This window comes from Patiria miniata, unplaced genomic scaffold (genome assembly GCF_015706575.1).
Source record: "Patiria miniata isolate m_02_andy unplaced genomic scaffold, ASM1570657v1 HiC_scaffold_10, whole genome shotgun sequence".
NCBI classification, from domain to species: Eukaryota; Metazoa; Echinodermata; class Asteroidea; order Valvatida; family Asterinidae; genus Patiria; species Patiria miniata.
In genome coordinates, this window is record NW_024037048.1 from 10,434,359 (window position 1) to 10,458,404 (window position 24,046).

Below are 24,046 nucleotides of genomic sequence, written 5' to 3' on the forward strand. Positions count from 1 at the left end.
TTATTGATTTCTTCAAAATGACAGCTTGCCAGAAAGAATAATTTCACAGGGAGTTTTGTGCCATTACCATCTTTAAACCAAGTATGCTTTTCAACAATAATTACGTCAGTTACTTTTTGGATAGCTGCAAATGATGGACTGTACCCTTTAAAGCTGGAGTCCATCATTTGCAGCTATCCAAAAAGTAACTAGCGTAATTATTGTTGAAAAGCATACTTGGTTGAAAGTTAGTAATGGCACTAAACTCCCTGTGGAATTATTCTTTCTGGCATGCTGTCATTTTGAAGAAAACAATAAAAGAAGGTCATTTCCAAAAGTGACGCATCTTTGGAAATTTCCACTAGTAGTTGGTTTGTAATTCGGCAAATCCGTGCATGGGTGCGCGCAAGCGTTGACATGACGCCCACAAGCACACGCGGTTTCTATTATTCGTCAATTCAGTGCGTGACATCGGGTGGCTACAATCAGCTGAATGAGAATGTGCTCCGGACACTGATTTAATGCACAATTCAAAACATGACTTGAAAACTTTTGAATTGAAATCGAGATCCTAGAATATTGTTTTCTCGGAATATACAGCATTCACTGAGCTAAAAGTTCATCAGGTTAGTTGTTAAGCACCCTTATTTAGATTTGAAGCACTTTTGTTGTTCAAAAAACAAATGCACAAATGACAAACGATCTACCCTACCTTTAAAATTAATCATTGGAAAAGATTGCAGATGGACCGTGGGTAAACTTCTTGTAAAACATGAGAAGTAAGGGTATGAAGAATATCTTCGGTACTCGTTATCTTACCTGACTAAGTAGCTATGGAGGCTGCCGTGGTAAGTTATCACAATCAACTCAGCTGACCTATAAAAATTTTAAAAAGCTGAATATTAGTGGACAAAGTCTAAAAACTGGTGTGAAGTATCCTTAACTTTATATTTTAAACTTATATTTAAACTTTAAACTTTTATTGGAATAATTTGGTATTTGTGTTCTTTGTGTAACCTATGGTGACCCTGCTCCACGCATCTCGTGAACTCCTTGCCGGACGACTTGAGGTGACTTAAGCCGTGTCCGCACTGGACTTTTTTTTTGGAAGGTTTTACCGAGACGATGGTAAAATGAGAAATGGTCAAATGTGACCACTGTCCGCACTTGGACTTTCGACACGGGAAAATTTACCCAGACCGCGTGGGAAAAGTAACCGAGCTGTCACAGTGTCAGTATAATGACTCACTGTACACAGAAAACAAATTGCCGATCACATTTTCAGCCGCCGATACGCACAGTAATATTACACACGCCATTTGCATGCACAACATAATCGTTTACACGATATTATTTCATCTTGACACGCTAAATCTTGACGAAAAGGCCTATAATTCTGACGCATTTGTGATGCACATCGTCGAAGCCATGCCGCTGTACGATGTTCCATGCGGCAGCAGTGCCATCAGTATTCGTTGGTTCCCATCGCATGCTTACAGAATCGAAGCTATGATGTGGGCCAGGAACCAGTGACTAATATATGGCCTACGTATGGTACCGGACCATGATGTTCCGTGCATGACTACAGTAGCGTATCAGGACGAATTTGGATCGTAGAAAATAACATACATCGGTGGAGAAAGAGAATTTCCGCAAATTAATTCTCAGAACGTGATCTCTCTTCTCTGTGTATGTATTTTTCCGTTGAAATATATATTTTAACGAGATTTTACCGCTCGGACTTGATGATACACCGCAGCGTGTTTCTACAAAATGTTCGGCCACTGCACGTGCAGGTTCGTGCGGTCTCTGTATGCATAACAGGGCGCTCGAGCCGGATGTACGCTTTCCTGAGCCGCTTTTACCGACTCGCACTGTCCGCACTGGACTTATCGTCTCGGGAAAAGTGACCAGGTCAGTTTTCCTGGGCGCGTGGGAAGTTTTCCTGGGCAGCAGTTGGCCAGTAAAAGTAACCGCTGGACTCAGGAAAAGTAACCGAGAGGAAAACGTCCTAGGCTGTCCGCACTGGACTTAAAATTGGAAAAGTACCCATAGTCTCGGTTAGTTTGACCAAAAAAAGTCCAGTGCGGACAGGGCTTTAGGAACTGTCTCTCCTTCAATCTTATCTTAAAACTCCCATCTTTTAATAACTGTAACCTTCCCCAACCTTGCAAAATGGAGGATTTTGCAGGATTGAGGCTACATGGCAAAAATGTGGTGCTTTTTTTTGAGGATGCACTGTGTCAAGGTCTTGGGCCGCACCTTGTGTTGTTTACGCTCAGCCGTGCATAAATTGAGGCCTAGATTATACTAGAAATCATCTGCACTGCTCCAGGTTGTCACTGGCCAAGCCTCAACATATTGACAGTGATTGCCGGAGGATTTTGCAGGATTGAGGCAGTGGTCATCCCTCCAAGGACCACATTCAAGAAATAATGGAGGATTTTGGAGGATTGAGGCTGCATGCTATTTTTACATGGAGGCGGTTCGAGGATTTTGCAGGATTGAGGTTGCATCTTTAATAGCAAAAATGCCTAGGGAGTTAGGGTTAACCAATTTTGCTCTAAGACATACTGACGTATTTCCGGGTACCAGCGCCTTAGAATATTTTTATATTCAGATTCTGTGCATCTTAAAGTGCTCCTTATTATTTATAAATTTGTGAGACAAAATGAGACGGCACGGGGCGTAGCGGAGAAAAATGGAATTGGGTGATTTTTTTTTTTTTTTGATATGTTGATATTTATAACCTTCGATATGTCTACCACACATCTTTTATTAAAATCTTGAAAATAAAAGTATTTTTAAGCAAAACCAATTGTCATCTTTCAATTGCACGACTACAAAACTCAAAACTTTAAAGGCCTTTCTCTCAGTATTTTACTTTTTGAAATGTCGGTTAGTGCAAACTTTAAACAGCCGTAACTTTAAACTGTCCGATTGAAGTGCAACAAACAGAATTGCAAGGATAACTGTATCGTATTTCCTAAGGCCAAAAAGAAATGTCTCCGGTTTTTGGTATGGAGCTTGCCCCAAAAGTGGTGCGGCGACGCAGCTTTTTTTTTCTCCTACTTTTTTTTCCTTCCAATGTCGGCTGATATTGCAGATGACGCTTCGATCCCCTTAAAACTCTCAAAAATATCCTTCAGAGTGGAGCTTGAGGTGACCTCAGTAAGACCATAAGGCTTGAGAATTCTGCACCCACTTACGATCTCGACCGACACGAACATTCTTTGGGAAATTTGGATAGTCAAGACAAAAGTCAGACAAAATGGTAACGTCAGACCTTACAGCGACATCGACATCGTGCATGTCCCGCCAGGCTGGTCATTAGTCTGCTCCCTTACATATTGCGCTTATTAAAAAGCGTTTATAGGTTCCAGATACACGACCATCGCTCCCTCAGTCTGGCTTCCAGATGCACAATTACAAATTACAACACCGTCTGCAAATGGTGCCCGACTAAATTTAGCGAAAAATATATGGGAGCCCAGAGAGGCCACATAAAGCTCATACTCGATCGTAACCCAATCTAAAAACACGTTAAAATTGTGCAGCAGCAGGATTCCAGTCAAACCAGTGAGTTTGGCGGTTTTGAGACATCATCTTACATTGAACAATTTTTTTTTAAATTTTGCCAACGCGCATGGCTGCGGCGATGCGCGCGCTGACCAGAAACCGGAGACTTTTTTGGGGGGGCCTAATACCCACAAACCCTCATTTCGACCTGTGCCAAGTTGTGCCTCATTTTGCCAGAACGCCTCATAGACATGTATGATGATGATGGCTAGTAGTAACACTAGCAACAAACTCTGCCTCTTTTTAAAGGGGCACTAGGTCCTGAAATCTCCAAAAATTTCAAGTTTTGGATTGTTTACTTATCCTATTTCAAACATGTGGTTGAAAGGAAACCAACCTAATGTCTTACCGTTCCCGAGAAAAGACGAAAAAAACCTGATTGTTTACATCGGACACGACGGAGTACGAATACGTTTTTCGTGTCGTTCTCATACAGTGTACGATATACACGTTGTGTGTCTCGGGAACAGCGGTGACCAATCACCAATGCAAAAAAATGTGGTTTCTTCAACATCCACAAAAGGCAAACACTTTACGCGTACGAATGAAATCACAACTAGCATCCAAACGGCTCGAATTTATGGGGTCGCAAAAGTGGACCCCGAAATTCGTTCTCGCACGCATAATACAGGAATAACACAAAAAGGCCCAGTTTTGAAAGGATAGTTGTGGGGATGTTTCTATCCTAGTTTTAAATGTTCTTTCTGATTAACATAATCTCGTTCAAAGTACGTTTTGTAGCCCAATTGGGCTGTTCCAGGACCTAGTGTCCCTTTAATGTCTGACAAAGTTGTTCTTCTAAATGAAACTATTTAGGATTACCATTTGGTTGTTTTCTTGTACTCTGTGAAGATGAGCGACGCCACAGCACAGCTCAGGTCTAGCAGGGTTCCTGGAAGCTGCTGCTTGGAAGATGTCTGGCGAGACAGGGGAATTGTTTTAATGGTATTAAAAAATTAAATAATAATAATACCGGAGTCTTATATAGCGCACGCATCTACTAACAATTAGGTACTCAAGGCGCTTTTCTGCTAAAACCGAGTCTGAACGGTTTTAAATTTACACCAAATCTGTTTTATCAGACTTATCATTCAGACTTATAATTCATGAAATTTCCAAAAACTAGAATCTTACCTTGTCTATAGTGAACAAGACGCTGCCCATGAGATCCACAACACGTACGTTGCCACTGCTGTCAGAACAGGCTAGCATGGTGCAGTCTGGACTCCAGGCTAGCTGTCTCCATTGGGGATATGGGTCCTTAGGGACTGCACGAAAATGACGAGATCATCGTTGAAAAAGACACCAATGTGAAAATGAGCCAAAATGCTTAAAGGGAATGCAACATTTGCAAACATCAACAACAAAAAACAACTACCAAATCATTATGAAGTACCTTTACTGGACTGTTAGTGAATGACAGTCTAAAGCATCCTGAAAAATCGTGGCACCTGGTGTGCCAACATTTTCAAAAAAACTGCAAGTGGCAAAGCCACGAGGCCGTTTCTGACTTAATTTAGGCATGTCACGCATCCGGGTAGTAGCCACGCGTGCATCTATAAGGCTAAAGATTGGAATTTTGCTACTCTTAATAGCACAAATCAAGTAATAAAGAAAAAAATAAGAAATTCATGACAAGTTGGAAAAGCTCTAGCTTTGCCACGCGTGTGTGTGGTCTCCGTTCCAGTCACTTCGCTTTTTTGCCACTCCTTCTAATAATACTAGTTAAAGCCACAATGGCCTTAGCGAAAGGCTATACAGGGTGAGTCAAAAAAAAGCGAAACCCAAATGTCGGGACTATTGTTTTAATGAAGTTGAGTATGTAGCACTTTTAAAATCTGGCATATGAAAGCCCAATTCCTAAGCTTTCTTTTAGTACAAGAATCATTCAGATCACTCATGTACTTTTCAAGTTACAGAACTTTAAACACAACAACCGTTTTGAAGTTCTGTCTACGGATCACAAAAAGGGTCCACGTTCTTTCAGCAAAACGAAAACAATTCACACACATCCTAGCTAGCTAATGTGATTTTTTTTTTCTTTGTGCTGAAAGAACACTTACCTTCTTGTGATCCTAGGACAAAATTTTAAAACGGTGGATCTGTTTAAAATTTCATAACTTGCAAAGGTGATTTGAATGATTCTTGTACTAAAAGAAAGCTTATGAATTGGGCTTTCATATCCTAGATTCTGAAAGTGCTACATGCAGAACTTTACTAAAACAATGGTCCCGACATTTGGGTTTCGTTATTTTTGACTCGCCCTGTAGTCTGCGGTGTAGGGTGGGGTGGGGTGGGGGAGGGGGTTGCGAGGGGAGATGTCAGGGTCCAGTCACAGGTAGCAGAGGATGAACAATAACAAAGGAATGCTTTTGTATAAGGGTCATTCCACCGGGTTGGGGAACAATGTGTGACATATGACCATATTAAGAAAAGCATGAATGCCTTGCTAGCAGTTGCTGCACATAATATTTGTTGTTGGGTGTTTCACGACTGCAGAAAGTTTGAAATGATTTCAATGTATTTTGCCAAAAATATGAGCAAAAAATGTCATTTTGGATGTAACATTGACACCATGTCAGTGTTACGTCCAAATGTGACATTTATACCTTTTTTTTAAATTTCTGCGAAACATTACCCAAATTCACTTTGCGTTCTTCTTACTACACATGCAACACAATAAGAAAAGCTTTTGTTACGGTAGTCAGGTATCAAATGGAGCAGAAATGATAGCTTGGTTGTGTGGATGTAACATTGACACGGTGTAAAACCCAATGTCACACTTCCATTGAGTGATTTTTACACCGTTACATCCACACTTACTTGAGGTACTGTTTCTGCTATATTTGAACCCTGACTATACCAACACAAAAGCTTTTCTTGGTGTTTAGGTGTCCAGTTGTAAATATGCAATGTCAGTTTGGGTAATATTTTACATACGTGTAAAAAAATGGCAAAAAAAGAATATTTGGATGTAACATTGACACGGTGTCAATGTTACATCCGAATTAATACATTTTTTGCTCATATTTTTGTCAAAGTACTTTCAAATGATTTCAAACTTTCTCAAGTATTGAAACACCTTAAGACAAACATTATGTTGAACAATTGTTTAGAATGCATTGATACTTTTAATAATATAACCAAATATATGGATGTAACATGCACTGCTTCCCAACCCGGTGGAATGACCCATAAAGAGTTCATTTGAATAGCTTGTGAGTTGACTTGGGTCTGGAGGACTTGTGATGGACTCACTACAATGCCGAGAGTGTTGACCGTTTCTGGCTGGGTTTACAGGACTGAACAAGTTTGCTTTCATGGTAATATGGACTTACTTGAGCATTTGCCAAGACTGGTGGTATAGTCATCCCTGGCTGATCGGATCTCAATACAACTGTCTTCAAGGATAGCCAGCAATCGGTCATTGCTGTTGGACAGATGAAAAATCCAATTTAATTTCACGGGGTGTTTAGTACCAGTGCAATCTTTAATCCAAGTAAGGTTTTTAATAATAATTTGGTAGGTTACTTTGGCGATAAAGGCAAAAGATGAACCCTCCTGCTATTTGAACAGTCACAGACAGTCAAAATTTCCATCCACTTCCCCTGCTGTACTTTTAACACAAGCTAGTCACCAGCAGTCAGATCATATGTCAAGCACTGTGACTAGTCAAACTCAGTCAACAGACCATGAACAGACAGTGCAGACAAGTTGTGGGCACAGCTGGCTTATCAATTACCCAGAGTCAAAGCAAAGCTGTAACAAGTTACATGAACAGTCACGGCCAGTCAATCTTGCTTTTTTTTAGGCTTGGAATTCTTTAACTGTTGAAAACAGTAACTTGATTGATTTTGACTGTTCGGACTATCTGGCAAAGAATATATGTTTGCATAGGAGGGTTGAAGAAACATTTGGCAAAGACATTTTGTGGGGAAAAATGACATATTCTTGTCAAGTACTCGGTATTTGCACCTCAACCTGAAAAATCTACATTGCCGTCCAAAAGAGTTTACACATCAAAGCTCACAAAATATTTAATGTTCATTGCCCAAAGAATTTGCACTTGTGGGACCCCCTCCACATGGATAAACTTCCATGCTTCCAGCAATAATTATTGCCATTACAAATGGCGATTTGAAGGGCAAAGCCTAATTTGATTTACATCACCCTGATGCTCAGGCAAAGATGCTTTGGCTCTCTGCACATTCACAATAAAATAAGTTGTGCCAATTAAACAGTGTCAATTCGACGGAGCTCTCAAAAGTGGAAAAATGAAAAATGCCCGCTCTTGAACTTGAACCAGAATCTGGAGATGTCCGAGGGAAATTAGTTTGATATATTGTTTGTACCTCGTGGTAGCCATATGCCAGTTGATCTGTGCATTGATCAGCTTGATGAGAGCTGCCGGCAAGGAGCAAGGAGTAGATGTCCTGAAAAAAAATCATCAGAACAAGAATAAGGATTACCCTTAACCCTAACTCCCCAGCATAATTTACTAGGAACCATACCCATTCAGACAAATTCAAACACCCACATGGGAAATTGTACACACACATTGTTGGACTTAGTTTCTGGAGGTATGCCAAACCCAATGTAAAAGACCATCAGTTTAGGGGTACTGTACCTATCCCAACAGATTTAAACAAAACCTGCTGTTGAACTTTGATGGGTTGAGTTCGGTTAGTAATATACAACATTTGTAAACATTGAAAAACAAAACTACCAAATTATTATGAAATACCTTACTTGACTGTAAGTGAATGATAGTCTCAAGCATCCTGTGAAATCATGGCACCTGGTGTGCTGTCATTTTCAAGAATAGTGGAATTTTTGTATCAATTTCCAACGATTGTCGGCTGACCATCGTTGGAAAAAACTGACTTCTTTTGAAATGCTGCCCCCAATTTACCAAATTTGTTTGTCATTTTGTTTGCAATCAGTCACACATCCATGAACAGGTGCAAGCTAGTTAGTCTGGTTCCCTGACCTGACGATTCCCCGATGTATATAAACTGCTGTTTCATCTGAAGTGGGTCAGGGAACCAGACTACAAAAACAATTTGTTCTCCTTTGTTTTCCAGCATCTTTGAACACAAAACATTACACAGATCAGTGCAATTTTGCTATAAACTACTAACCCCCAAATCCATCCATTTCTGAAAATCGCAGCACATGCAAATGTTGTATTACCTTTGCATTCATGGACAAAGCGACTTGTCAAATAGTGGTCATTCTCCCATGCATTTTGGTATGACACACATGCAATGCCTTCATCAATACATACATGTGCACAGACAAACTAAAGAACACAATGCCCATATCTCCTGCCACAATAAACACAGGTCGACTACAAACATGACCTTGTTTTATTTTATTGTATACTGATGGGATAGATAACATTCGTACAAGGACATAAGGTTGCAGACCAGTAAATCGGTCCGAAATTGCCTACGCCGGCCAAATCATGATTTGCATGCCCTCAAAATCTTCAGTATTTGAGCATGCTGTGGGCCATGAACTTGAGGGTTTGTAAAATATATGGGTGGAAGTCGTGCACAGGACTGGGAGCTTGTAGTTCCGTTCAATTTGGATGAAATTGGGGCCCTTAAAGTGCTCTATTTTGCAATGGAGTGTAGGCATCGTTTTTCAAAATGGCGATGTGCTTCAGGACTATTTTCAGGGGTGATCATCTTCGGATGGAAATTTCTCCTAAAAGTCATCAGTTAACCCCCCAAAAATTGAAAAGAAAATGAAAGATGATGAAATAAGCTTTAATTTGATGTGTGTCTCGAACACCTTGGAGAGTTGTGAGTATTTTTCCCAAATTTCTGAAGTGGGAGCATTTACCATTGGGGTCTATGGAAGTTTATTTACTGGTCTGCAACCATAACCATTGCATCAAAGACTGAGGGAGCCCTCTATTGATGACTCACATAATGGCAGGCAAGTTACATGTAGCTCTGAATTCCTGATCAAATTTAGAAAATCCAATCTGGATGCAGACGGTAAGACTTATCTCACCTTAACGGTAATCCTGTGCTTCGAAGGAACGTCCATGCTGACCCTTCATATGGAAAAGACAAAAGCTGATCATTACACACCACAAAAAGTTGCAAGTAGCTGATATAGTTAAACCCTCTTGCTGTCTGAACAGTCACAGACAGTCAAAAAAAATCAATCTTCTTCCCCTGCCATGCCTTTTACACAGGCTAGTCACCAACAGTCAGATCACATTTCTTGTAGGCACTGTGACTAGTCAAATTCAGTCAACAGACAAAAGCAGGCAAGTGGTAGGCACAGCTGGCTTATCAATCACCTAAGTCAAACATAACTGTGCCAAGTTACATAAACAGTCACAACCAGTCAATCCTGCTTTATGTAGGCTGGGAGCTCTTAACAGTCGAAAACAGTCACTTGACTGATTTTGACTGAAAGAACAACTTGGCACAGAAAATATGCTTGCATAGGAAGGTTAGGGCTAACTCATTTACGATAACTGTGTTATAATTTCACGAGGATCATCCAATTTGGAAGTAACAGAACAAACACGGTAAGTCTAACACTTATTAAAAAGGGTAGAATGGACAATTTGTCATTTGCGCATTTTTTTTTTCATTTGAAGCAACAAAAGTTCTTAAATTCTAAAGGCGGGTAATTAACAACTATCCCGATAAATTTTTATCTCTGTGAATGTTGTAGGCCTCGTAAATATCCATATTGGAAAGGATTTTTGGGCCTTCTCTCCACAGACCACCTTTCCAGTTTGGTTGAGATTGATGACTAAATTTTACAGTGAACTGGAACACACACCCAAAGACACACAGAAGGAATACGCGATCCCAATATCTTGAAATGTGGGGGGGGGGGGGGGGGATAAAATGTAACTTACTGTAAGCAGCCGATGACGCCTTTCCAACAAGGGATCCTTTAGGCTTCTCGGCAATGACCTTTGTCTGATATGAATATGAAGAAATTTGAAATAAAAAAAAATACTGAGCTTTTAAATTAAACACAAAACATCAAGTAAGTATTGCTTAAAACTGCCTAGGCATTTTTTCCTAGCATGTAACCTCAATCCTGCAAAATCCTCCAACTGCCTCCATGTAAAAATATCATACATGATACAGCCTCCATCCTCCAAAATCATCCGTTATGAATGTGGTCCGTGGAGGGGTGACCACTGCCTCAATCCTGCAAAATCCTCCGGCAATCACTGTCAATATGTGATGCGATCAAGCTAAATGAGTCGTTTGTTGGGAATTTTCATTTGGATATTCAGGCCAAAATAGGGCCACTTTATCACATCACTTCATCACATCTCTTGGTGTTCCGAACTTCCGACCTCCATAATTTTTGAACTAAAGATGGTATCAGCATGCGGTTTTCACAGCAGTAATGCTAAGATCGTGCTCTTTTCCAAACATTGGAAAGATTTCCATAAACGAAGTTCACTCAACACCCTGTGTACAAACCCTATGAGATTGGACTGAAAAAATTCTAAGTGTTTTCTAAGAAAATGCTTGTATTTTCTCACTGCTCACATTGACTTTGATGACATGAAATTGCTATCTGGGGGCTTGTTAGTCAATACAGACGAAAATTAGTGAACTTCGCATATGGAAATCTTGCCAAAAAATTGACCACGGTCGACAAACGACCAGATGTCTATTTTTTGTGAAATTTCCACATTCGTTTGCACACGTTTGCGTATCAAAATTTCGAAATGAAATTTCACAAAAATTAGACATCTGAAAAAGGCAGCACTTTCTGATTAGCCTATAAAGAGGGTTAGTATGCTTCTAAAGCAAAAAACAAACTTAGCCTAAATGTGAAAATCAAAATTTGACAAAGTTCGACATGTTTTTGGTGGAAGTGTGGCCAATTTACGGAGGTAGTCCAGTAAATTGGCCACATATATGGGGCTAACTCCAGCTGGATTGAGATTGACAATTTTTGATAGAAACATGAGAAACAAAAAGAAAGCAATGACATGTAGATGGATGGGAAAAAATGTTGCAACCTGACGCCACTTTCGCGATTGTGTGTACAAAGTCTATGGAGAGTCAAGAAAATTTTCTAAGTACATGATTGAAGTATTTCCTAACAAAATTGGAAATGTTTCTCAGTCCAAGATTCATGTCTTATCATCATGTTTCACACGATATAATGGCATTTTTAGGTAATCCTTACCTTAGGCTTTAGGACCCCTTTCCTATATAAGGTTACAGACTCACCAAAACAGCTGACTAAATGACACTCAAAAGTGACATTCTGATATTTCTTGGCACATTTGAACATTTGGCAATGACACCTCTTAAATATCAGCAGGTTTAATTTTGTAGAAAGAGGACAGGTCTTGGATTTATGAGGGGTAAAAGACGATGATAACAAACAGAAAATATATTAAAAAAGCAAGATGGCGAACTGCAAGAAAAAGGTAGAATTTAGTCACATTTTCTTTGAAAGTGCTTTCAAAATTACAACTATTGAGTTTGAAGAAAAAAAGACTGCTTTAGCCTGCAAAAGTCACTTTGGTACTGGACAGTCATCTGCAAAAGTCAGTTTTGAACAGAACTCGCACAAATAGAGGTGTCCTAAAAGTAAGGGTAATCCTTACCTTTAGGACCCCGTTCCTATATAAGGTTAAAAGACTCACCAAAATAGCTGACTAAATGACACTCAAAAGTGACATTCTGATATTTCTTGACACATCTGAACAGTAAGCAATGACACCTTGTTGAATATCAGTAGGTTTTATTTTGTGGAAAGAGGGCAGGGCTTTGATTTATGAGGGAAATAAAGGGGTAAAAGACGACGATGTCAAAGACTCAAAAACCAAGATGGCAAACTGCAAAAAAGGTAGGAAAGTCACATTTTCTTTGAAAGTGCTTTCAAATTCCAACTAACATGAGTCTATCTGAAGAAAAAAGACTGCTTTAGCCTGCAAAAGTCACTTTGGTACTGGACACAGTCATCTGCAAAGTCAGTTTTGAACAGAACTTGTAAAAAATAGAGGTGTCCTAAAGATAAGGATTACCAAAGTAAGGATTACCCATTTTTATGTGAATGTGAATCCTCTCACAATTCAAAAATGATAAAGCGGGTCAATGAAATATCTGTCGGAAATACACGGAGAGCGCATACCGGTTAACGCCCGTTCGAATAGCATCGGTTGGTGACGTGGACCACAACTTTGCCATTCTTCAGTGAGCAACCTAAATTATCAAATCTCTTTACCCCATGACTTCTCAGTTTTCCGAAGAACATTTGTACTTACTAAAGTCTCTGGTTCCTGCGGCCATTCCGTGAGTACTAGCAGGTCGTACAAGATATTATCGGCGTCGTCTTTATCTGAATTTTCTTCCATGGGAGCCGCCATCTTGATTTGTTTGATTGTTTGTGTAACAGCAGCGCACTCCTCTCCACGGGTGTTTTGATCATCACAAAAAAGTTTTTAAGTTTCTTTTTGAAGTGCATTTAATAGGGGTCACTTTGTTTATTTGGGGCTGGGCTGGGAAGTGGGGGGGGGGGGGCCGTTGTATTATGTCTCTTAAATAACTTAATCTCCAATCTTCTGGAATGTTGGGTAGATTTATGTACAGATATATGTAGCTGATTCAGATCCTTTTTGTTAGTTTTGGGGAAAATGTGACCCACATATCTCATCACTATAAACCAATGGGCCCAAAAAAAACCACACACACAAAAAAACCCACTGAGTTATCTCATGAAACGTAACTTTATTACAAGAAATATCAGTGCTTCGAATTCCGCAGCATTTCCAACCCTTGTTAACTGTATTGTTAAATAAAGGTCATGTACAACATTTGCAAATATCAAAAAACAAAACGACCAAATTAACCACAAAATAACTTATTGTACAGTAAGTGAATGATAATGTAGGTTATTAATAGTCAGACGCATCCTGTGAAATCATGGCACCTGGTGTCCTGTCATTTTGAAACGTGGAATAATTAAAATTCTGCTTCCGATTACGTTGCATTTGAAAATAGGCTATTATAAAGTAGGTAGGGGCTTTTTGGGTTTTTTTGTGTACGATCATATGGAGGTGTCCGCGTGTAACCAAGGGTAAAAGGTAGAAATTGATGGTTTTGGGGGGGTTCCCCCCTCATTTCCCCCCCCCCCCAAAAAAAAAAATTAAGGTAGGGGCTGTCAAAATAGGGTAGGTAGAGTGTTGGGAAACAGAGTTATTTTTTGTTTTGGCCTTAAACAATTTGGATTGGTCGTATGTAACAAATAGCTGCTTATTACTGCTTACTTATTTACATAAAAGTAATTTCGGCTGATGACCCATCTTTGTTAAGCACTGGTTAATTCCGGATTGGACTATAAGCCCCGCCCACTTTTGTCTGTATACATTTCTCACAGTGCTTATGAATGAGGTTGACCAAGCTACTTGGGTCACCCGACTAAAAGCAGTCATCTAATTGGTCAATGTTTGATTGACAAGCAGGAGAGTTTCATTCACACAAACCAAAGGTGGACGGGGCTTAATTATCGCCAAATATGGAACAGTCCATTAGGAAGTTGACTTTTGTGGTCACATGGCCAGAAGTCATGTTGTAATTGGTCAATGTGCAGGGTTTGATTGACAAGCAGGAAAGTTTCATTCACACAAACCAAAGTGGGCGGGGCTTATGGCCAATGGAACAGTCCATTAGGAAGTTGACTGAGTTTCTGTGGTCACATGGCCAGAAGTCCTGTTGTAATTGGTCAATGCACACTGTTTGATTGGCAGGCAGGAAGAGTCCATTCTTTCGGTGCCCCACAAAATTGACTTTCTCAGAGCCATCCAGTGAGTGATGCAGTCCTGGTTTCCAAGGCAACATCATCATCATCAGCTCATCTCTTCTTCTTCTTTTTCTGCCTCCTCCGCTTCCCTCTTCGCCTTCTCCTCAGCTTTAGCCCTAGCTCTTCTGGCTAGCACAGTACTCATTGGGTGAAGAGGCAGGAAACCAGACAAACCTGAAGATGATGAAACAGAAACAAAATGAAGATTAGTATCAACATGACAATCAAGTAGAATATACAGTTCAATGATATTTAAATATTGCTCAAGGGAATTTTTTTTAAAATCAGGATGCCAGGATAAATTCTTAACTATCCCAAATTCATATCTTTCACAGATGGCTTTCATAAACCCTAACTCCCTAGGCATTATTGCTAGGATGCAACCTCAATCCTGCAAAATCCTCCAACTGCCTCCATGTAAAAATTGCGTACAGCCTCAATCCTGCAAAATCCTCCGCTATTTCTTGAATGTGGTCCTTGGAGGGGTGACCACTGCCTCAATCCTGCAAAATCCTCCAGCAATCACTGTCAATTATGTTGGCGCCAGAGCCAGTGACATCCTGGAGCAGTGCGGAGGATTTCAAGTATAATCTGGGCCTAAATTTATGCACGGCTCAGCATAAACAACACAAGGCCCGGCCTTGGCATCCTTCAAAATCAGCCACACGTTTTTGCAATATAGCCTCAATCCTGCAAAATCCTCCATTTTGCTTAGAGGATTTTGGAGGATTTGGGAAGATTATTTAAGTTAGGAAGTTTATGTACCTAGCAGCATGGCCACGGGCCTGGTAGGTAGGGCCCCCCTAGCCAACCAGTACTTGATCCGCTCAAAGTTGAAACTGACGAGCTTCTCGTTGTGGTTGTTAGGCATTGGGTCGTAGGTTCCGAGCTGTTCAAGGTAAGCTCTGCTGTCGCGACCTCGTCGATTGTGGATGGCTACGACGTGGTAGAAGGGACGGTTGGTGCAGCCGTGACGAGCCAGCCGAATCATCACCCTGAGTTTGGCCGGCATTTTGATTGTGGTGTCTCAAAATCAAATATTCTGAAAATGAAACCAAACAAATCATAATTTCATTCTAGGTTAAATTCAAGCTTAATTCTGATTTTGACCTGGAAAAGTAATGAAACAATATTATTAGAAGACAATTGATTGAACAAAAAAATGATTAAGGTAGCATAATTCTAGAAAAGGGGCACTATTTGTCAACTCCCCCCCCAAAAAAATAAAAACACACATCAGAGTTTACAAGCGCCCTCTCGTGTTGTAAATATCTCGTACGCCGTTTCTTTCCAAGACGAACGCCTCAAAGTCAAAACGACATAAATACATATATCATATGTTAACAATTTAAAACACAAATTACTGATAACCCTGTCTGTTACACTGAATGAAGATTTGTTTACTACCTTTAGTTCATAGGTAAAGCTTTCTCATAAAACAGTATTTTTCGACAAGTATTTTTCTTTGCGCAAGCTGTTCCGATTCACAAGTTTGAGAGGTACCTGACTATCGACTACGCTGATATGATTCATGTTACGATGTCTGGTGCCCAGACACTCAAAATTGCTCGCCTCAATGATCTAGCTCCCTGACTCGTACCCATAAGAATATCACATGGAAGCAGATTCTGACTAAATTGATAAAAAAAACCACTCAATTTTATTTCATCACAATCATTGAATCATGAATCAACGATCGTGATCACGCAGTTTTTAGTCGACGTGTAATTCACCGAATCGCCAATTTTGTTCTCTTTACCCAGTGATTTCTTGTCCACCCTGCCTCATTCTCCAGAGAGATTACTTCATATAAGTTTTACGTCGCAGAAGCTGGAAGAAACAAAACGAAGAAAATCTCGTATTTCGTAACGATGGTTTGTTTACCGTGCATCATCATCCCGGTTCTGTTGTGGGTGTTTCACCGGTTTTTACAGCCGTACTTAATGCCTCTGATGCCGGCGAAGATTCGGAACTGGTTCAGTGTCAAGGCGGAAAAGATGGAACAGTTTGGCGGACCGCCACCGGGAGCAAATTCGTCTGAAAAAGAGGTTTGTTTATTGTGAATTAATAATTAATTGATCATTTTCCCCTGGCCTTAGTTTACAATGTAAGCCAGTCACTTTAAACATTGTCAGATGTGATTATTTTTATAAATTCGTGATTTTGATTGTGAAACTAAAACATTCAAATTGATAATTAAGATACTGATACATGTGCTTTCACAGTTTCACTGTTGACATGGTTGAAAATGAAATACATTTCTTATTTTCTTAATAAATTTTGATTAGGCCTACCATTTAAAAGAGGTAACATCATTTAAACATGTTAAAAGGGACAGAATATATCTTATTAATTTAAACTAATGTGATTTATTTTTTAGTTTCAATAATATTAGAATGGTTATAAGTGTTTTTTATATGGAATTTTAATTCCATTTATATTGTGATATACGTCTCTGGCAACAGTTTTGTTGTATTTTTAAAGCCAGTTTGATATTTCAACTTTGATGATATGGGTCACACTCCTTCGGCATAATCGAATGCTCATTGAAGGCACATGAACGCACAAGGAGATGTTCGCACGAGGCACGCGCATAAATTACAAGCCGAATGGGCATTTAGATTAAACATCACGTCGGCGATTTTATCCCGAAAGACCTTTGACCTGGACTACTTCATCAAAATACATTTGTACCGAACTGGCGTATTATTATCAATTGTTCAAAATGACTACCAGCATCAGTGCGCAATTTAAATGCCTGTTTGAAACCTCAAGAAATGTTTAATTGTTCCAACTTCGTTGTAATGATGCATGTACTTGAAAAAAAAAAACCAATTACCCAAATTTTAATTCGTACCAGCAACATTCATGCCCATGTTTGTTGTTAATTAACCTATCGCGGTAGAACCGCGTCAATGCAGCATGTGGCGTATTGTTCAAGTACATACAAATGGACGCGGAACGCGCAATAGCTGAGACAAACAAAACTTAAAGGGAAAATACAACATTTGCAAACATCAAAAAATAAAACTACCAAATCATTTTGAAATACCTTGCTGGACTGTTAGTGAATGACAGTGTAAAGCATCCTGTAAAATCATGGCACCTGGTATACTGTCATTTTAAGAAAAGTGGTATTTTTGTATCAATTTCCAACGCTGGTTGGCCGATCAGAGTTGGAAAAAACTGGCTTTTTTTCAAATACTGGCCCCAATTGACCATCGCACTTGTTCGTAATCGATTACACACCTATGAACGGGTACAAGCCAGCTAGACTGGTTCCCTGATCTTAAAATTCCCCAATGTATGTAAACTGCTTTGTTTCTTCTTATATGGAGTCAGGGAACCAGACTAAAGGAAAATGATTGTTTTTCTTCAACCTCAAAAAAGTCAGTGTAACTATATTTGCTATATATTTCCAACCCCCCAATTCCATCCATTTCTAAAAATTACAGCAAAAGCAAATGATGTATATTCCCTTTAACGTACAGAATTCCATAGGTATGTCTAGGGGGTGTGGTTAACTCGCAAACCGCGATAGATCAATTTGGTTTTATGAATATATCTTTATTAATTATTTTCATTTTTTTGTCCTTTTTTTTTTCTAGAAAACGGGTGACGCAACGACTGCAAATGGAGCCAGCACAGAAATCAAAACAGGAGATGACAAGAAGACAGACTGATGGATGTGCAGTGCAAATCCTGGAACTTTGTAAACATGGAAATCATTTTCTTGAGAGACTACCAGATGTCAATTTTATTCTGCGCAGGACAAGAACTTTAAAATGTATTTATACTGTCAGCATATTTTGGATCATTTGGATGTACAGAGAACTAAATTAAATTTAAATACATATCTCACAAACCATACAGTTCCAATCCTGTAGTTTTTAAGTACGTAAATGTATCTTAACCACCCTTTGTTTTCCAAAATCTACCAAAATCCAACGTCCACTGTGCTGGATCGTTTTGATGGATTTTGATGGTTTTGGGACTATACAGCTCAGCTAGTGTTACTTTGCATGGGCATTAATTCATTGGTGTTTAATAGTCGGAGAATGTGCAATAGGATCCGGATGCAGCACTTGTTCAATTTTGTTGGATTTTGATAGAGTTGGGAAGCTGGCCATGCTGGCATAAGAAAACACGGGTTGTTGAACTCTATCCCTCCAAAATGTCAGAGAACTTTCATTTGATCAGACGTAGTAATGACCTACATGTATTTCTGTTTTTGCAGCAACAGATAGCTGGTGAATTGAATGGGCAACATATTAGACTTGGGCAAAAAAAATAAAAATATTCGGTCTCTGGTCAGACCAAAGTTCTGGAATTGACGCGGCGACGCGGCTTTTTTTTTTTTTTTTTTTCAAGCTTGGATTGTACAGACAAGGTGGGGTACTACATGTATTTTGCTTTTTTGGTGTCCTCATGTTCATTGGTGTCCTTCATAATTTGCTTTGGTGCTCTCGATCATTTGCCGTGGTGCAATTTCTCATTCCTTGGTGCTCTTTGGTAAAACAAATTGAGGAGGTGCGGCAATAGAGGGCTTTGTTGGAGCTACCGCGGAACATTTTGGGAAAAAAAAAGATTGACGCGCATGATTAAAATCGACGCGCGCGCTGACCAGAGACCGACTGTTTTTTTTTTTTTGGCCTTATCCAGATCTATATTTATGCACGGCTGAGCAAAAACAACAGAAGGTCCGGCCCAAGACCTTGACAAAGTGCATCCTACGAAATCAGTAATGCGCTTTTGCCATGTAACCTCAATCCTTCAAATCCCTCCCCATTGGCAAAGAACATTTTGAAGGATTCAGGGCGGTTATTATTAATTAGTGTATTTATTCTAGTGTCGTAGGTTAAATTACATACTGGACGTGATTCTGTCCGTCATTTTACGTGATTCGAGTATTTCAATGACATTTGGTTGTGAATAAACCCGAACTTGGAACCTAATCACTGCTTCATATGTTTGGAGTGCTCTCAAAATGCTAATTTTAATAAACTTTTTCGGAGTTCCAACTGCGCGCATTCGTAACCTGTGACAATGCACATTGTTTGTCTCAAATGCCCTTTGACAGTACCCACAATGCACAAACAGCCGTTTTGTAAAGTCAGTGGGGCGATGATGTCAAAGGCCATTTGAGACAAACAATGCGCGTTGTCATAGGTTATGAATGCGCAGTTGGAACTCCGAAAAGGCTTATTGTCTTCTGTAATGTTTCCCCCCTTTTTTGTTTGCCCTTTTCTGTTTGTTTATTGCTAAAATTTATAAGAAACCAAAACAGAACAGAGCAACTGTATTGTCAATACCACACTTGATTACTTTTTATTCATGGAAATTATACAAATTACTTAATAAATTAAAAATAAATGCAGCACGTTAGTGAAATTAACACAAAAACCATTGTATATTGCTTAAACTGATGAGAAAACAAAGATACAGTGCCCTTTTCTGTTTGTTTATTGCTAAAATTGATAAGAAACCAAAACAGAACAGAGCAACTGTATTGTCAATACCACATTTGGTTAGTTTTTATTCATGGAAATTATATAAATTTACTTATTAAATTGAAAATAAATACAGCACATTAGTGAACTTCACACAAAAACCTATGAACTATTTTTTAGGGGAAGGCAAATACAGCTAGTGACTATTTGGCTATACGGTAAGTTAATTAAACACAAATACTACAGATCGTTGCTTGTTTATAGCACTAAAACTAACTAATCTTATCAAAAGTAGACCTTAACAAATATCGAGGTTAAATCGTCAAAAGCAACATTAAATATAATAATTTCTCACTTAAAATCAATTACAGTCGACTCTCGTTAGTACAAACTCTGTTAATACAAAATTCTGGTTATAACAAACATGAAGCCTTGGTCCCGACTGTGTATTTATGTGCACAATGAATGAGACTGATGTTTCTCTTAATACAAAATTCTGATATAACAAACAATTTGGCTAGGTCCAAACGAGTTTGTTATAACGAGACTCGACTGTAATTTGACCGAAATCATGAGTAAGTTAATCAGACCAGCACCATTGTCATATCATACGTATGTTAAAAATTTTATAAACATTGAAATATAGAAGCTTTTTTGGTGTGGAAAGAGGTAACGATTGGTTCCCTGCTATACAACCTTGCATAATTAGACAGGGTTGTAAAAAAAAAAAAAATCAACAATATCTTGAAAAGCAACAATTAACAATATGTACATGATCTTTGGTCCTCCAGTGACATTGTAATTCATATCAAATTACCAATTTTTTTTTCTCTGCTTCACTCCAACTATTAAAAGAAAATCATTTAAACAGATTAGATAACTTTATGTAATATTTGACAATATTTGGTTAAAAAATATATATTCTTAAGGTCACCTGACAAGAGTCACATGACTGCAGGAGTCCAGGGCATGAATGGAATGTACAAAGGAAATTTGCTACATTGAAAATAACTTTTGTTGTCTGGCCAAGTCAAAGAAAAGTTGTGTTTCGAATGCACAAGATCCAAAAGTAAATCGCAACTGTGTTAAGTTTGGCAATTTTCATAAACATACAGTCCAATAAAGAAATAAAGCAAAATCCTCCTTAAAGGGAAGATACGACATTTGCAAACATCAGAAGAAAAAAAAGAATGATCATATTATCACGAAATATATGTACCTTACTGGATTGTTAGGAAATGACAGTCTAAAGCATCCTGTAAAGTCAGAAAACCAGACTATACAAGAACATGATTGGTTTTCTTGGTTTTTCTAGCATCTACAAGCCTAAAACATGAAACAAGTCAGTTGAACAATATTTGCTATAACATTCTAATCTTCCAAATCCATTTATTTGTGAAAATTGCAGTGTTGAACCTAAACTTTGATAAGATAATTATATAACATTTTTCACTTATATTATAAGGCTTTTCTATACAAAGATGTATTGGCTTTCAAATCACATTTTTATATTCTGGTTAAAATGGCACCTTTCAGGAGTGTTCATAATAACAATATAAAAATAAAAATGCATCTGTAAAAATGTAAATCAGATTTGTTAAAACTTACATGTAGATCAATTTTTGGTATTTTTATTCAAACAGTCCCGGCACATTTAGATCAATTATGTAATGGATGAAAAATTTTAAAGGAATAGAAATAAAAAAAGATACATTTTGAGTAATATTTAGGAATTTTTTTTTTGGGATACAGACGTTGGTTCAATGTTTACAAATATTCAATACAATGTAAGTAGTTGTAAACTCGGTGAAGTTAATGCAGTCACTGGTTCACGGCTTTAAATGGTCAACAACAGTAAATTTTTGCGGTGCAACCGCTGATAGCATTGTTTTATATGAAGCCTATGAATTCGGGTGATTCACAATGTAGTGCGCCACCAAGAGTTTGCCACGGAGAGTCCACTTTTCAAATTTACAGTTGACAAAACACGGCCCATTTGAATGAGTATCAGTAGACAACTTGAGCTAATCTGTCATTGAATGGGGCATAGCGTTCTGCCGCCTTACAAAATACACGATATTGATAAAAAGAAAAGATAAGGGCAAACAGATACTCGAATAATACGCTTACGAAACTACTGACCGGACAAACTAATAATTTCAAATGTCCCGCGCTGCGAATTTGTCGCCCATCCCCCACAATGCACTGGGAAAAATTATCTCTCCGTGGCAAACTCTTTGTCTTAGTTGCGCACTGCATTGTGAATCAATCGCTCAAATTCTACAAAGGTCTGTTTAGGACATGGAAGCACTCTAAATATTAGCCACATCTGGAAAAGCTTTTTTTAAACTAGGGAGTAGTTGGCTGAGTGATAGTAGGGTCTAGGAACAATGTACCAACTATTAAACTAAATCCAACGATAGCGCAAAGGACTTTGAGAAGTCTATCTCCCGGTTGGCTCATCTCCATCGGAAGCACTTCAAAGAACGTGATGTACAAGAAGGTCCCCGTCGCTAAGCCTTGTAAGATGCCGCTAATGAGGTCACGAGCTGTGCTGCTGTATGTCTGATCCACCAGGATGCCTATACCGATCCCGATGGGAGCCATGATAGCGAAACAGATGCTGGACTGGATGACGGTGCGCGGTCGGAGGTTACTCTGGACAAAATTGATGCCCAGACTCAACGCCAAGATGGTCTTGTGGATGAGGACCGCGGTGAAGATGCCGAGAAGTTGAGCGACGTCGTTCTGCAGGCCCAGCGCGAGACCTTCAAAGACGGAGTGCAGGGAGAGCGCGAGGAGGAGGAGTAAGGAGCGAAACGCGGAACTGGTAACCATGTCGTGGTTGTCGGTGTGTTGGATTAACGCGTCCGTGCCGTCAATTTGGGTACCGTGGCTGTGCCCAAGGTTGCGGCTTGGATGATTGATACTTCCTTCACTGTCACTATCAGTATCAGTGGTGGGCCTATGGTGAGATGGGCTACTCTGCCTCGGAGCACCATGATTCAAAAGAGGGCTGGTCTCGCTGTCATCTTGTATCAGCTGACTCGCATTATCCCCGGATTTCTCTTTGTTGTTTTCCTCGACTCTCACCACCGCACCCTCGTCTTTCCCCCTGCTTGCTCTTTCCTTGCAGTCGTACGCGATCTGCTCCACGCTGAGAATCAGGAACAATCCCACGGCGGTTATGAACTCCGCAATGGGGAAGTCCGTCCGGACGTCGAGCAGCGCGAACACGTCGCTGAGCTGGCGCTCCACATCGGGCAGCAGATCCAGAAGACACGTCGCGAGAAACACCCCTCCGCCGAAACAGTTCAGAAATCGCAGCACTCGCTCGACGAAATGTCTGCGGTTGGCACCAGCCCCACGCTTAATGGCAACGTTGACAAACTTCAGGGGTAACAAACTTGCAACGAGGCATGAGATAAATAATGAACACAGTACAATCACTTTCAAAACTATGATTTCCATGTTCACAGAGTAAGCCTATCGCCAGTCTTTTGCAGATCTAAGTTACAGTATGGAGCTACAGTTACATGTACAGTACAGTAGTCAGTACAAGTCAGAATATTTTGTGAAGCCTTGAAGGCCTGTTAAATTGTCTGATTCATCAGCACAAAATCAATGTTCTGACCATTGGCATTTACAATTCACTTAACCATCAGTGGCTCATACCGCAGGTCTACAGCTTTGAACAACACGGAAGGACAATGGTCTTCAAAGTTGGTTCACCTCTGTAACTGAAAGTGAGGCCGTGTCCGAAACGGGCTTCCAGAGCTACGGCTACTTCTATTGTCAGCGCGTCTCCGCGTATTTCTAATGGAGCGAAGACCTAGACCTAGCTCTAGACAATTCGGATGCAGCCTAACACGACCTGGCACCACTGGGCACCAGTCTAATGTTTGAACAAGTTTGATTACGCAAGCTGATCAGCTGATCAGCTGATGAGTAGGGAAGTCCAGCCTTCACCACCGCGAAACTTGTTGTATTTCCTTTATCACCAGATGATAAAGGCAACTTTACGACCCTGAGCTCAAAATTGGCCTTTGATCCGAGAACAAATGGTGAATGAATTCATCATCCGGCGTAGGGAACAATGGGGAACCCCACTGTGGTGTTTCGGTATGTCGCGTCGCAAGCGCAAGTTAACGAGGCAGGGTGACCGTAAAGTCATGACCAAAATCTGCTAAACGCACTTCAAAAATCTGTCAAATTTATCAGAA

At 39.6% G+C, this 24,046-nt stretch overlaps 3 protein-coding genes and 1 long non-coding RNA gene across 4 annotated transcripts in view; 1 reads left to right on the forward strand and 3 right to left on the reverse strand.

The window, feature by feature from the left end:
• Positions 1 to 13,003, reverse strand: part of LOC119737678 (neuroblastoma-amplified sequence-like) — a 44,683-nt gene extending 31,680 nt beyond the window's left edge. The window contains exons 1-8 of the mRNA XM_038212192.1: positions 12,839 to 13,003; positions 10,451 to 10,514; positions 9,583 to 9,625; positions 7,911 to 7,991; positions 6,897 to 6,988; positions 4,693 to 4,826; positions 4,381 to 4,475; positions 799 to 855 (exon numbers count right to left, since the gene is read on the reverse strand). Of these exons, the coding sequence (XP_038068120.1) occupies positions 799 to 855; positions 4,381 to 4,475; positions 4,693 to 4,826; positions 6,897 to 6,988; positions 7,911 to 7,991; positions 9,583 to 9,625; positions 10,451 to 10,514; positions 12,839 to 12,940 (668 nt within the window). The 5' untranslated portion in view covers positions 12,941 to 13,003. The remainder of the gene's footprint in view (positions 1 to 798; positions 856 to 4,380; positions 4,476 to 4,692; positions 4,827 to 6,896; positions 6,989 to 7,910; positions 7,992 to 9,582; positions 9,626 to 10,450; positions 10,515 to 12,838) is intronic.
• Positions 13,004 to 13,277: 274 nt separating this feature from the next.
• LOC119737680 (28S ribosomal protein S16, mitochondrial-like) lies at positions 13,278 to 15,895 on the reverse strand. Its single transcript, XM_038212208.1, has 3 exons — positions 15,781 to 15,895; positions 15,139 to 15,415; positions 13,278 to 14,547 (listed from the first exon to the last, which is right to left on the reverse strand). Exons 2-3 carry the CDS (start codon positions 15,383 to 15,385, stop codon positions 14,420 to 14,422), a joined length of 375 nt encoding a protein of 124 aa, XP_038068136.1. The 5' UTR covers positions 15,386 to 15,415; positions 15,781 to 15,895; the 3' UTR covers positions 13,278 to 14,419.
• Positions 15,896 to 16,029: 134 nt separating this feature from the next.
• On the forward strand, positions 16,030 to 18,664 carry LOC119737682. Its single transcript, XR_005272400.1, has 2 exons — positions 16,030 to 16,421; positions 17,982 to 18,664. It is a non-coding gene; the product is annotated as an uncharacterized LOC119737682 (long non-coding RNA).
• A 3,380-nt stretch (positions 18,665 to 22,044) lies between these two features.
• LOC119737689 (zinc transporter ZIP3-like) lies at positions 22,045 to 23,575 on the reverse strand. Its single transcript, XM_038212229.1, has one exon. It carries the CDS (start codon positions 23,292 to 23,294, stop codon positions 22,173 to 22,175), a length of 1,122 nt encoding a protein of 373 aa, XP_038068157.1. The 5' UTR covers positions 23,295 to 23,575; the 3' UTR covers positions 22,045 to 22,172.
• Between the last annotated feature and the right edge of the window lie 471 nt (positions 23,576 to 24,046).

Excerpts from the sequence above, each read along its gene's own strand:
- LOC119737689 (XM_038212229.1), bottom strand. The coding sequence starts at position 23,294 with ATGGAAATCATAGTTTTGAAAGTGATTGTACTGTGTTCATTATTTATC.
- LOC119737680 (XM_038212208.1), bottom strand. The coding sequence starts at position 15,385 with ATGCCGGCCAAACTCAGGGTGATGATTCGGCTGGCTCGTCACGGCTGC. Across the intron at positions 14,548-15,138 it reads GCCCGTGGCCATGCTGCTAG|GTTTGTCTGGTTTCCTGCCT; the intron begins GTACATAAACTT and ends CATCATCTTCAG.